General features: G+C 48.8%; 1 protein-coding gene across 2 annotated transcripts in view; it reads left to right on the forward strand.

Moving 5' to 3' along the window:
* The first annotated feature begins 5,116 nt into the window (after positions 1–5,116).
* The window catches only part of LOC101587987 (glutathione S-transferase theta-1-like), a 15,321-nt gene continuing 6,455 nt past the window's right edge, over positions 5,117–13,982 (forward strand). Inside the window, exons 1-3 of one of the 2 annotated variants that reach the window (XM_004636314.2) lie at positions 5,117–5,335; positions 7,867–7,957; positions 10,236–10,386. In XM_004636314.2, the coding sequence (XP_004636371.1) occupies positions 5,224–5,335; positions 7,867–7,957; positions 10,236–10,386 (354 nt within the window). In that variant the 5' untranslated portion in view covers positions 5,117–5,223. The remainder of the gene's footprint in view (positions 5,336–7,866; positions 7,958–10,235; positions 10,387–13,982) is intronic. The other variant, XM_023721018.1, reaches the window with a different exon arrangement.

Below are 13,982 nucleotides of genomic sequence, written 5' to 3' on the forward strand. Positions count from 1 at the left end.
AGGTGCTTTAGACCACTGAGCCATTTCACCAGCCCAACTGGGATAATTTTGAAAGAGCATCCGTGTAGTTCTTGCCTCTACTGGACAAAGAGCTCTGAGCATCTGGCTCACCTCACTTTTATTTACGTGAGACCTGGGGGCGAGCAATTAGGGTAGCAGAAGATTCATCTGCCTGCTGTTCTCTGTGGTACATGCCCAGGTAAACACCTAGATCTCAGCTGTGCGACTCTTCCCCAGGTCACCATGCTTGCAAGGTGCAAGCCTGCCTGCATGGTGCCAAAGGAGCACAGCTTGCTGCTTTTCTTCTGTGTGCTGCAGAGAAGGTCAGTTAGGCCTTGATCTTCGTTATCCGGTCTCTTACAATTAGAAGAAAGGACACTGTGGTGGAGATGTAGCTCAGTGGTAGAGCACTTACCTACTATGTTCAAGGCCGTAGGTTCCATCTCCAGAAATGGAAGAAGAGAGGAAGAAAAAGAAGGAAAAAAGTGTGTTACACACACACACACACACACACACACACGCAGAGAGAGAAGAGAGACAAGAATTAATTTCTTCCTTTCTAATCATCACCATTTGGGGGCCTGGCCCTAGCTCAGTCCTTTAAGTGGCTGCTTCCACAAAGCTGTCAGCCTCAGGTTCCTGGAGTTCGAACCTCACAACTCTCCAGCTGGCCAAAAGTGCCCTGAAGGCATTCAAGGAAGAAAAAAAAAAATAAAACCCTCTAATCAGCACCATTTAATAAGAAAAATCACTCAGCTTATGCAGACAATAAGGGAACTTTCGGAAGCTGAAAACCCAAGATTGAGTATTCTCATTGATTTGGTCTCTAGTGAGGGCCTAATGGTAGTGATAACAGGACAGAACATGTGGGATTGGGAAAGATCACATGGAAAAACCAGAAGCACAAGAGACTGGCTGGGACCAGGCTCTGGGCAGGCAAGCTGGCTGGCTTTCTTTCTTTCTTTCTTTCTTTCTTTCTTTCTTTCTTTCTTTCTTTCTTTCTTTTTTCTTATACTGGGAATTAAACACAGAGCTTTCACATTGAGCCCCCATCACCCCCTTTTTTAGACAGAGCTTCATTATGTAGTTCAAGCAGGCTTTGAACTCAGTACGTAGCCCCAGGCTGGCCTCAAGCTCTCAGCAGTCCTCCTGCCTCAGCCTCCCAACTGCTAGGACTATGGGTATAAGCCACCATGCCCTGCCACCACCGTTTTATTGAAACAGGTTTCACTATGTTGATTAGGCTGCGCTGGAACTTGTGATCTTCCTGCCTCAGCCTTCCACCATGTCCTCAAATCCTCAGCCAGGGCTGAGTTTCCAATCTTCCAACTAATCTTGGTGTTCACTCTCCCCCAAAATTCATGAGGTTAGAGGAAGCTACTTTGCTTCTCCTACCAACTGAAATTTAACTGAGGAAGTCTCCCGCCCACACTCCCTCGGGATTTTGACAGAATTCACATCCTTGTGACTGTAGGACTGAACAGCCCAGCCACTTGCCTGATGCTGGCTGGAAATCTGCCTTTCAGGTCCTTGCCACAATCACGGTCACTTCTTCTAAGCCATCGAGGCCTTCCTGTTATGCCTTGGATCTAGATGTCCTCCCAAAGTCTCATTTGGTCATAGGTGGGAAGTTTTGAAGGTGGCTGGATTAGTGTGTGAATGTAGATTAGCGCATGATGCTGGGATTAAGGATGTCCCATCCTGGGTGTGGCTAGCACCAATGAATAGGTTTACAGTTTAGATGGAATATAAAGTGAGGAAGAGAAGGCAGGCCAGAGGCTTATTCTGCTGCTGCTGCTGCTGGTGCTGCTGGTGCTGCTGCTATTCTCCTTGCTACTTGCTGCATCCTGCCTGTCCTGCTTGGCCATGTTTCTCTTCTGTGACACCCCTCTGCCATGCCACCTGCCTGGGAGCCAGCCATAACCTGAAACCTCTGCAAACTGTGAGCTAAAGCAAACCACTCCTCCTTTAATTTCAGATGTTGGGTTTTTTTGGCTCAGTGAGAAAAATAATTAAGGCATAACCCAAAGAACGTGACTGATCCTGGGTTTTGGACCAAAGTAGGTGTTGTTTGTTGAGACAGGGCCTCGCTATGCAGTTCAGGCTGGCTTTGACTTCACCGTATAGTCTAGGTTGGCCTCAAAATTAAGGCAATGCTGAGCCTCCTGAGGGCTAGGATTATAGATGTGTGCCACCACATTCAGCTTCAAATTAGGTTCTAGAGTCATAAGGCTGGCTCTCCCTTGGACCGGAATCCTTTTTGGTTTTCGTTTTTTGTTTTGTGGAACCAGAGATTGAATGGACCTGGATCCTGGCAGCTCTTCCCTGGGGCACTGGCTGGAGTCACTGAGAGATGAGGCAAGCTCTTGCCTCTGCCTAGTGTTTGGTTCCTTTTATTTTGCATGTGTGCGTTTTTGAGACAGGGTTTCACCATGCAGTTCACGCTGGCCTTCAAAACACTTTGTAACCCAGGCTGACCTTGCACACACAGTAATGCCCAAGTGCTGGGATTACAGGTATGTAGTCATGCCCGTTAGCTTTTTTTTTTTTGGCAGAACTGGAGATTTAACTCAGGCCCTTGTGTTTGCCAGGCAAGTGCTTATTCTACTGAGCTATCTCCCCGACCCCTGCTAGCTTTTTAAAACTTTTTAAAGCTTTAAAAACTTCAACATTGACAGGGGCCAAGGGTTGGATCCCAGGGCCTGCCATGCCAGCCCCGCCCCCAGGGTGCCCTGAAATGGCAATTGGGACTGGGCATGGTGGCACACGCCTGTAATCCCAGCTCTTGGGAGGCTGTAAGCAGGTGGACCACTATGAGTCCAATCTAGTAGTGAGACCCTGAACACCCTGTAGACTTTTCAAAAAAAAACAAAAAAAAAAAAAAAAAAAAAAAAAAAAACCACTTCAACATGGAAGTCTGATTTTCTCATCTTTTCTTAAACTTTTTTTTCACTTTAATAACATTACCACAGTTGGGTGCAATGATGCATGCCTGTAAGGCCAGCCACAAGGGAGGCTGAGGCAGGAACATCCAAAGTGCAAGAGCGGTCTAGACAACACAGTTCAGTTTTCAAATAAACTCTGGTCTTAGAAAAAGGAGATGTAGGCCAGGGAGATAGCTCAATGGCATAAGCGCCTGCCTGTTAAGCACAAGGTCCTGAGTTCGATCCCCAGGACAAGAAAGAGGGGGCGGATGTTAGGGTGTAACTCAGCAGCAAAGCAGTGGTCCAGTTTGAGCTCCCTGGCACCCCTCCTCACCAAATCACCCTTACCAACTTTCCTTCTGTAGCGGTTGTTACATTGTGTCAACTTGGCCGGATTACTCCGCGGTCCGCTTCCGGCTGGTGGGGGTCCTGCCCTGGGGCACAATTCGTTCTGCCCTCAATTGTGACTCAGCACAAAGAGACCCTATAAAGGGGCTGAGGAAGTAGTCAATGTTCCACTTTGTCAGAGGAACTTCAGTCTTCGCATTTGGCTTGGACTTCATCGCCTGGCGTGCAGCGCAGTCTCTTCCGCCTCCGGCTTGGATCCTTCACCTTCCCTGGTAGACTTCAGCGTCCTGTCGTCGCAGACCCAACAGCTGACGGCTAGAGACTTTCATGGAGCACAGCAGTAAGCTTCAGACCTTGGGACTGAACTCCTCAGTCTGGGGTGTGCAGACGCCCTCTGTACACTCCCCCATCTGACTCTGCGGCTTACTGTCCTGAGCCAATCTTGGAATTCCTTATACATTATATATCTTGTGCTAATATCTGTTCCTTATATTATATCTGTTCCTCTAAGTAAAACCCTGACCAATACATCTTCCCTTGCAGAAATGTCTCTGATTGTGTAGAAAATGTTCTGATCTGACAATGCGTTTTTAGTTAATTTGTTTGAGATGTTAACAATTGACCATGATATCATTTGACCAACTGGGTGTTGAGACCTGGGCGTCCCTGGTGGCAAGGGCAAGCCCGGGATTTGAGGCTCAGCGAGGGAACCCCGATCATGGCATTGCACGGGTCTGGTGCTCCACCTGGACCAGCTGTCCCAGCCCTGCTACACCTGTCTACATCTTTGTCAAGAAAACACCATCCCGGGCCAGCCAGTTCACTCAGCAAACTAAAGCGCCTGCTTAGGAGAGCACAGTGGCCGGGTTCAATCCCCAACTTGACTTGCATGCAGGCCTGGCCACCCCAGCACGCTGAGATAGCGATGGAGACTGGGCGAGGTGGTCATGCCTGTAAATCCAGTGCTTGGGAGGCTGAAAACAGGAGGATCACTACGAGTCCGATCTACATAGTGAGACTCTGTAGACCCTGTACTAAATACATGAAAAGAAAAAAAAAAAAAAAAAAAAGAACACACCATCACCTCCGGCTGTGCACTGTGGAGTTTCTTGCAGGTGGGCCAGGTCTTTATCTTCCGCATTATTCTAAAGGTGGAGAAACCGTAGCCAAGAGAAGGGAAGAAACAGATTCAGTGCTGAGCGCTGAACAGTGCTGTCCCCTTATGGCGGAACTTAATCGTATGAGAGGGCTTTCTGGGAAGTGACTCAATGAGGAGGCTCTCCCTTCGTGAACAGAACTACTGCCTCATAAAACAAGTGGAAGCCGGCTGTGGTGGGGCACACCTGCAATCCCAGCATTCTGGGAGACCGTGGCAGGAAGATTGCAAGTTCAAGTCCAGCCTGTCAGACTGTCCAGCAACTGTCAGACTTAGCAAGACCTTGTTTCAAGATAAGAAATGAAAAGGGCTGTGAGATGCCAGGGCATGCCATGGGAGTGGCGCGAGGGAGCACGTAATGCTCAGCACAAGCCCTGCAGCTTTGCCACTCGGCGGCAGCGAGGTCTCAGGAGTGTTGATCTAGGAGGATGCAGTCTCCAGCTAGGATTTCTGGGTCTATCATCACATAGTTCCTCAGTTTCCTCGTCTGAGAAACGGGGGCGATAAAAAATTCTGACATATGCCAGGAGAGATCTGTCCCTCGAAGATTTACGCTAAGTCAAGCCAGTTTGCACCTGTCTCTGTGCCCCTGAGCCAAGGCGGTTAGGTTCAGACTCCCGGAGTCCAGCCCCTCGGACACACCCCTCGCCCCCACCAATTAGAGCAAAGCACCCTCGGGGCGGCGCTCCGGGCGTGTCCGCGCCTGGCTTGCTTCGAAGGCCCAGACCCGAGACCCTGCGCGGGAGTTTTTGCAGTGTTCCGCAAGTTAGCGAGTCTGGTCCCGCTCTCTCCGTCATGTGCCTGGAGCTTTACCTGGACCTGCTGTCCCAGCCCTGCCGCGCCATCTACATCTTCGCCAAGAAGAACGGTATCCCCTTCCAGCTGCGCACCGTGGAGCTGCGCAAAGGTGGGCCGGGCCTTAGGCCTAGGGAAGGGGCGAGGGGGCGGCCGACAGTTTGGTGGCTGCTCCTCGCACCACCCTTCCCAGGGGCCATCAGGGGCCGGGTTTGGAGACTAAGAGAGCGGCGAGCCTCTGGGGAGCTCCAAGCCTGGGACACCTCCGAACTGTGCAGTGCACGGAATGAACACTGGGGGCTCCACTGCAGCCAGAGGACTGGCAGGCAGAGCGGAGAGAGCCAGACCTGGTGAACAGAAATGGGTGTAATCTGCACCGTGGGACGAGGGCCTGCAGAGATGAGATGGGGTCTGGAGGACAGGGGGTAGGGGACCAAGTGTGGGGGCTGGGACAGAATCAGCCCCCGTGTTTGTGACGCTCTGCGCTTCGCCGGCAACAGGGTGAAGAGGCGGCAGTGCCCTGGGCCCCCCCTTTTCCAGCCTTGCCCTTGGCTCTATCTGCCTGTATTTATTTATTTTTTGGTTTTTTGAGACAGGCTTTCGCTCTGTAGTCCAGACTTTGAACTCAGTATGTAGCCTACATACTGGCCTCAAACTTGAGGTGATCCTCCTGTCTCAGCCTTCCAAGTGCTAGGATTACAGATGTGTGCCTCCATGCCCACCTTGCAATTATTTATTTGCTTATTTGTAGTGGGAATTGAGCTCATCCTTTTGCACAGAGCTACATTCTTAGCCTGCCTGCCTCTCTCTCTCTCTCTCTCTCTCTCTCTCTCTCTCTCTCTCTCTGTGTGTGTGTTTTGAGATAGGGTCTTGCTATATAGTCCAGATTGCTTTGAGCTCACTATGTAGCCCAAGCTGGTCTGGAACTCGTGGTGATCCTCCTGCATCAGCTTCCCGAGTGCTCGGCTTACAAGTGTGCAGCACCACTGTACCCAGCCTGTTTCTTTCATTGTACCTTACTTACCTGTCCTTACCTTACCTGTCTCTGCTGGGAGCTGTCCCTTCTCTCCCACTCCGTGGTGAACCCTGCACTCTGAGCCAGATGTTTGCTTTTTCTGTCAGACTTTTGAGGACCTCAAGGACACAGCTGGCAAGTTGAGGTCCATGCCCAGCGGGAGCGGGGTGCTCAGGGGAGAGGGCAGCAGAACGCAGGTGTTGCAGGATGTCCACACTGGGTGACTACTTGGCTAAGCCTTCCACCCAGCCCTTGCACCACCCTTTTGGCTATTGCACAGTGGTCCCCCTGCCTGACACTTGAAGCCCTCCCAGCCTTCTCTGCGGGCGTGGGGGGCTGGCTCTGCAGAGCACGAGGGGTGAGCGGATCATGGAGCTGGCTGTCCATGCAAGGGTGGAGAGAGCTGTGCATTTCACTAGGAAAGGAGGGGAGTGTATCCCTGGGGGAGGAGGGTAAAGAGAGGGCTTTATTGAGATTCTATGATTTGAGGAGCTTCCACCAGCTCCAAGAGAGCTGGGGAACCACCAAAGACTGTAGAGCAGAGTGTCACTGGCACTTGGGTTTCCTGAGAAGTGTGTTAGGCTGCATCTGCGGGGACAGAAGACATTTAGAGGAGCTGAAGCAGAGGTCCTGGTCTCAGGGCCACCGGACTGCACCTTTCAGGCGCTGCAGGTGGGTGAGCAATGAGAGTGTCCCAGAATTAGTGCAGTGGTGATCAGAAGAGCCAACATGGCACCCACAGTTTGGAGGCAGATTTGTTTACACAGAGGGGCACTGGTGGGGCTCATTCCCAGGATCATTCTCCCATCTCTGATGGTCTAGGCTTTCATGTGACGCACAAGCAGGAAGTACAAAGGAGACACAAAGGTGAGATAGAACAGCCTGGAAGTTCTTCTGATTAGCTAACAGGGTGAGATCATCAGTTACAAGGACAGATTAATGACCGTCAGTTTATGAAGCCCAGTACGATGTACAATCAGGCCCATATGTTCACTTATGCTCTTGTGGTTCCAGGAATCAAGAAAGTAATTACAAGGCCATGAAGCAGTTACAGAGCTCAGCAGTTTCAAAATAACTAAGTTTTTAAAAGGACGATTTCTCTCAAAGTTTTCCCCTTTCATTAGCAGGGCCCAAAAGCAGGGCAGGCTCTGAAGCTTCTGGGGCAGGGAGAGCAGGGGACACAGAGGGCCAGGAGAAGGTGGTGACAAGTGAGTAGAATCAGGCAAAGACTACTCTTCTGTTCACCCTCTTACTCCATAGAGGGAGGGGTGCTGTACCCAGATGACCTCCATGGGGGTTGGAACACTCCAGGTGGGAGCTCCTGAAGCAGGCAGTGGCCAGACCAAGAGTTGGTGGTGGGTGTGTGCAGGCCCAGGCACTGCCCTGTGCTCTGAGCTCTTTGGCAGGAAGGTGGTCTGTGTGTGTGGGCAGGGTTTGTCCAAGGGTGCCGAGTCTGTTTTGTACCATCTGCTCCAGCAGCCTCCTACTCTTCTGCTAGCAGCCTTTTCTCTTCAGGAGAGCGTCTCAGAGGGGAGAAGAGCCAAGAAATTGGGACCTGGGCATTGCAGGAAGTGGGCCTGAAGGCTCAGTGATCCAGTCTCACCCTTCTCATGCTGGGCTCTCCACAGGCCAGCACCTCAGTGATGATGCCTTTGCCCGGGTGAACCCCCTGAAGAAGGTGCCAGCCCTGAAGGATGGGGACTTCACCTTGACTGAGAGGTAATGGAGGCCCCTGGAGCTGCTGCCACGCCTTGCTGGAGCCATCCTGGGCCAGCCCTCTGTGTTATAGACCAATAAGCTGAAGTCCTCAGGGGCACAGGGTGCCAAAGAGAGCTGGGACTGACCTCAACCTGCCTGCTTTTCCAGTTCACTGGAATGGCTGGAAATCAGAAAGCTATGCTACCCGCATTCTTGACCTTTGGTTGTTGATGAGTATCCCTAGGCAAGGGGGAGCAGGGTAGGAAAGGGCGGCAGCTTCACCCACCAGCCCTCTGGTCCAGGTTGTGTCCAAGTGTCTTAATGCCCTCAACCCTTAGGCCACTGCAGGCTTCGCTAGGTGGGTCTCCCCTAGGGCAGAACCACCAGATATGTGGATGTTTTATATCACAGCAGGTCTCAAGAAGTTCAAACCTCCCTCATCTTGGAGAGTCAAGCCTTTTTTCAGTTCCTTTTTTTTTTTTTGCAGAACCGGAGATTGAACTCAGGCCCTTGCGCTTGCCAGGGAAGCGCTTATTCCACTGAGCCATCTCCCCGGCCCCCCTTTTTACAGTTCTGCCCCTGTGTCAGCTGGGTCACCCGCCCATACCAGACTGTATGCTTTAGAGTCTCTCTGAAGTCCAGACATGGTCCTGGGGCATCATGACGGTGCCATGCTTCCTTCCTGGTGCCTCCTGTGGCTGCCCCATGTTGAGAACCCACAGGTACCAGCCCGGGGGAGTATATGAAGCCTGCATTTCTCTTCTGTCACCCTCAAGAGGTCTGTGACTCATGGGGACCTGCAGCCCTCCTCAGAGGTGACTTGAACAAGGAAGAAGAATAATTGGGGCATTAGGCTGGGGTGTAGATGCAGGCTTCTTAAAAAGGGAGCTGGGGCAGTCAACTCTTGAGGAGCCCCAAGTTCCTGAAAGCTTTCCTATGGCCCCAACTGATACATCCCTTGTGTCCTTGGAGGTCCATCTGCGTCCTCACATCATGACAGCCCTTATAACCCAGGGCACGGAGCCAACACCATGGAACCTTGGCAACTTTGATGTCCCAAGACCCTTCAGTACCCTGGGCATTTCCTGCATGTGGTCTCGGTGCTGAGCCATCTTGTTACTCTGAACAGAGCTGATTTTTAGCAAAAAGAGTGATGTGAAGCACAAAGAGATGATGAGAAAGCCTTTCTCAATAATCAGGCCCTCTGAGGCTGGTCTGGATGCAGACTGGAAAGAATGGAGCCTCTGAAAGGCTTAGCTTGGATGCTGCCTCTTGCTGGAAGCTCTTTGGGCCTCTAATCAGAAATCATCTCTGGGGGGCCTGCCCATTAGCTCAGTTGTTTAAGTGCCTGCTCCTGCAAATGCAGTCAGGTGCAGGATACCTTGTGTTTGATTCCCACCTCCACCTGCATTATCAGACCCACCCTCAAGGCAGCCTGACTCAGCAAAAAAAAAAAAAAAAAAAAAAAATCATTCTCAACTTTTGGGGCCAGGGAGATAGTTCAGTAGAATAAGTGCTTGCCTGGCAAGTGCAAGGGCCTGAGTTCAATCCCAGGTTCCGAAAAAAAGAAAAAAAAATTGTTTCTGAACACTGGTTGGGACACACTCTTGAGAATTTTTCTTTCTTTTTTGAGGCAGGGCCTATCTATGTAGCTCAGGCAGGGCTTCACCTTGTGGTAATCCTCCTGCCTCAGCCTTTTGAATGCTGAGATTACAGGTGTACACTACCACACCCAGCTGGTGGTGGGTTTTTATATGATGGCGGGCCTACCTTGTGTATTAGCCTCAGAAAGACCCTGAATTCTGCCACTAAGGACCAAATGCCCTGGGGTAAGTCCCCTTTCCTTTTCTTTTCTGTCCTTTTCTTACCTTTCCTTTTATTTCTTTTCTCTCCTCTTCCCTCCCCTTCTTTCCTTTACCTTTTTGCTTTCTTCTTCCTCCTCCCTTCTGTCTCTCTTTCTCTCTCTCCCTCCCCTCTTCCCCGGAGATTGAGCCCAGGGCCTTCACACAGACCTACATCCACAGACCTTTTTTAAATTTTATTTTGAGATCATGCCTAAGTCATTAAATTGCCCAGCCTGGGCTTGAATTTGCAATCCTCCTGCCTCAGCCTCCAAGAGCACTGGGATTACAGACCTGCGCCACTGCGGTCCAGCTCCTTCACCCTTGTAAATCTGCTTTCCTTGTCTGAAAAATGAGGCCCCTACCTTGGCAGAGTGTCAGAAAGATCAAGGAAGGTCCCGGGTATGAGGTCTCTAGTCCAGTGCCCTCCCCACCCCTCACGCTCTGCCCTTTCACAGTGTGGCCATCCTACTCTACCTGGTGAACAAGTACAGGGTCCCTGACTACTGGTACCCTCAGGACCCACAGGCCTGTGCGCGTGTGGATGAGTACCTGGCATGGCAGCACACGACCTTGAGGAGAAACTGCCTCCGGGCCCTGTGGCACAAGGTGAGGCTGGCAGTCGGGGGTAGGTAAGGCCCGCACCCCCAAGGGTCTCGGGCAATGCTGAGCTCTTTGCCATTTGGATCTTTGCTGTTTTCCTATCTTTCACCTTCCTGATGATTCTGTTGTGCTTGGAATGCTGTTAAGCCCATCGAATACATTCTTTGTATCCCATAGATACTTTGCGTTTCTAAAAATTCCTTTTGGCTCTTTTTGTAGCATTTCCATTTCTCTGCTGCAATACATCGTTTACCCATTTTGTTTATCTTAAATTTTTTTCTTAAAGTTATCAATGTTACTTAAAGCTCTTTGTTAGCAAATTTCAAGACTTGAGCCCTCTGTGGATGTTTGTAATTACTGTTTCCTCCTTTTATGACTCATATTTTCTCACTTCTTTACATGTTTCGTAAGTTATTTTTGTATGCCAGATATTATATATGAGTAGAGACTGAAGTATATATTAAATGTCCCCAGAAAGGGCTTTCAGAGTCCTTCATTACGCACCCAGGCTGTGGGGTTAACCTCTTCCCGTTCATGGGAAAGTGGGCTAGCTTGTGATTTTAGTTAGTTTTAGTACATCTCTGGCTTAAAATATAGATGATCCCTGATTTAATGACTATTGAACTTAATCCTTTTTCAATTTTATTGTGATAAATGTTGTGAAAATGATACAGATTCTGTAGAGGCTGGGTTTGAAGTTTGATCTTTTTGTGGCTACTAGTATGTCATATGATATTCTCTCATGGTCCTGGGAAGTGGTCATGAGCCATGTCTGTAGTGCACTCTGTTGCCGAGGTATGGTGTTTAGTAGATTAGCTATATGAAGAGCAGTTTTTACTCTAGAAAGGGGTCAATAAGGAGTTACCTTTTTTTTTTTTTTTTTTTTTGTGGTACCAGGGATTGAACTCAGGAACCTGTGCTTGCCAGTCAGGCACTTATTCTCCTGAGCTATCTCCCCAGCCCAGGAGTTACCATTTAATAGGTACAGAACTTCTACTTTACAAGATGAGGAGAGCTCTGGAAGGAGCTCTGGATGCTAGTGATGGTTGCGAAACAATGGTCATGTACTTCCACTATGTGTACTAAACCATACATGCTGAAATGCACACTGAAAGTTTCCAGTACCAAAAATGGAGTCATGTATGTCAAGCTCTAACAAAATAGAGTGAAGGGGGGGGCCTGGCCCTAGCTCAGTCCTTTAAGTGGCTGCTTCCACAAAGCTGTCAGCCTCAGGTTGCTGGAGTTCGAACCTCACAACTCTCCCGCTGGCCAAAAGGGCTGGTGAGATGGCTCAGTGGTCTAAAGCACCTACTTAGAACAAGCTTGAGCAAAACAAAGCACAGGGACCGCGGTTCAATCCCCCAGCACCACATGCCAGCCAGCCCCGCCCCCTGGTGGGCTGAGCTGGCCACGCACGCACGCACACGCACACACACACGCACACACATAAATAAATAAAAAATTTATCAAAAAAAAAAAAATAGAGTGAAGGAAGGCCAGGAAAAAGGAACCTTCAGGAATTCATGTCCACAACAGGACTCACCACGAGACATCCTACATGTGGCTTGGTAACAAACTTAAGGCCAGAACTTTCTTGGGACTTCAGTATTCAAAGCTGCCTGTAAATGTTCCTGGGCTTGTCAGCTTTCTGTCACTATAACAAACTATCTGAGTCAATCAACTTATAAAATGAAAAGACTTTTATCACAGGTCCATCACAAGTCTAGTCCTTGATCCTTCGGAGTACTGCTTGGGCCTGTGGTAAGGCAACACATCATGCTGGGAGTATATTTTACTTACTTTTTGGCAGAACCGGGGATTGAACTCAGGCCCTTGTGCTTGCCAGGCAAATGCTTATTCTACTGAGCCATCTCCCCGCCCCCTTATTTTATTTACTTTTGTGTGTGTGTTTTGGGCTTTTTGAGACAGTCTTGCTATGCAGTTGAGGCTGGCCTTAGCTCTCTCTGTAGCCCAGGCTGGCCTCAAACTCCTAATGATCCTCCTGCCTCAGTCTCCTGAGTGCCAGGATTGCAGGCGGGACCACCAGTGTCTGGCCTGTGGGAGTGTTTTACAGAGCAAAGCTGCTCACATCAAGGCTGGGAAGCAAAAGTTAAGAGCCTGAGGCCCAACAGTTCCCTCAAGGGCAACTTCCACCTCAGTGACCTAAAGACCTCCCATAAGTATCCACCTTCTAAAGGCATCAACTACCTCCCAGTAGCACCACACTGGGAACCAAGCTTTCAGCACATAAGGTTTTGGAGAACCTTTAAGATCCAACCTAGAGATGCCTGTTACGGTGGTGCATGCATGTTTTCCCAGCACTCGGCAGGCTGAGGCAGGAGGATTGCTGTGAGTTCAAGGCCAGCCTGGGCGATATAGTGAGATTCATCTCAAAAACGAAAAGAAAAACAAAAAATTAAGATCCAAACGATAGCAATTTCTCTTCCCCTCTGTCTCTCTGAATGTGCCTATGACTTGCCCTAAATTCTACTTCTCAGGCAGCAATTTCTGCCATTCTCAATAATTCTTTAAATCACTAATATCTTTGTTATGACATAAAGATATATATAACTGTAGAGAAACCACTGCACAGCTAGCCCCAACATAAAAAAAAAAAATTGGTTATAATTCAAGTTCACTTAGCTGTTTGACACATAAATTGGAAAGTATTTTCTCTGTAGAAAATAGTAAAATTGACAGTGTTTTCCCAGTTAGCCCAAAAGCCCATTTAAACCAAAAAGAAGCTGAATTACAGATTTATAAATATGGTTCAAGTTCTGGGATCCAGAAGAAACAATAGCTTTGTTTACCAAAACATCCATATTTTTCTTAAAATCAAGTTGTATACGATGAATTTACTATCAATCCTTCCCTTTTACTCTTTATACTTGATTGTTCAATTATGTCTCTATAAGCCATTTTTTCCTATTTAAAATTTGAAATGTTTTCATTGTTATTGAAGCATACCCAGTATTTGAGCAAAACCAGAATCTAATAAATTAGAGCCCACATGGCACATGTGGATAGGCTATTACCCGGCACTTTCCCCTAATTCCCTGTGGCTTCATGGGATGCCAGGAGGGACAGGAATAAAGCAATAAAACTGACAAGGAATAAAAGTCGAGAGAGCGCTAAGAGGGCAAGAGACTCCTAGACAGGATTCAAGGAAGTTCAGGTAGAAAAAGGGCGTTGCCTTAGGATCAGGTGCTGAGTGCACTCTCAGGGCCCTTTCTGTAAGGTGCTCAAAGTAATTGAATGAAAATGAGATGAACCGTGTAGTGTTAACTTTTCTTCACAGCTTGTCCCAAGATTCCCACAACCATAGACTTTTTATAAAAAGACCCCATGCAACCCACTAGAAGTTAACCTCTTGATAGTCCTGATACATTAAAATGTTGTCACATTCTTCAGCAATACAAGACTGCATGGGGCCGGGGAGATGGCTCAGTGGAATAAGTGCTTCTCTGGCAAGTGCAGGGGCCTGAGTTCATTCCCCGGTTCCGCCAAAAAAAAAAATAAAAATAAAATAAATAAAAATAAAAATAAAAAAAAAATACAAGACTGCACACCCTTACACACCCTCACTTCCTTCAATTCCTCCT

The sequence above is a fragment of the Octodon degus genome, unplaced genomic scaffold (assembly GCF_000260255.1).
Source record: "Octodon degus isolate 3935 unplaced genomic scaffold, OctDeg1.0 scaffold00079, whole genome shotgun sequence".
Lineage (NCBI taxonomy): Eukaryota > Metazoa > Chordata > Mammalia > Rodentia > Octodontidae > Octodon > Octodon degus.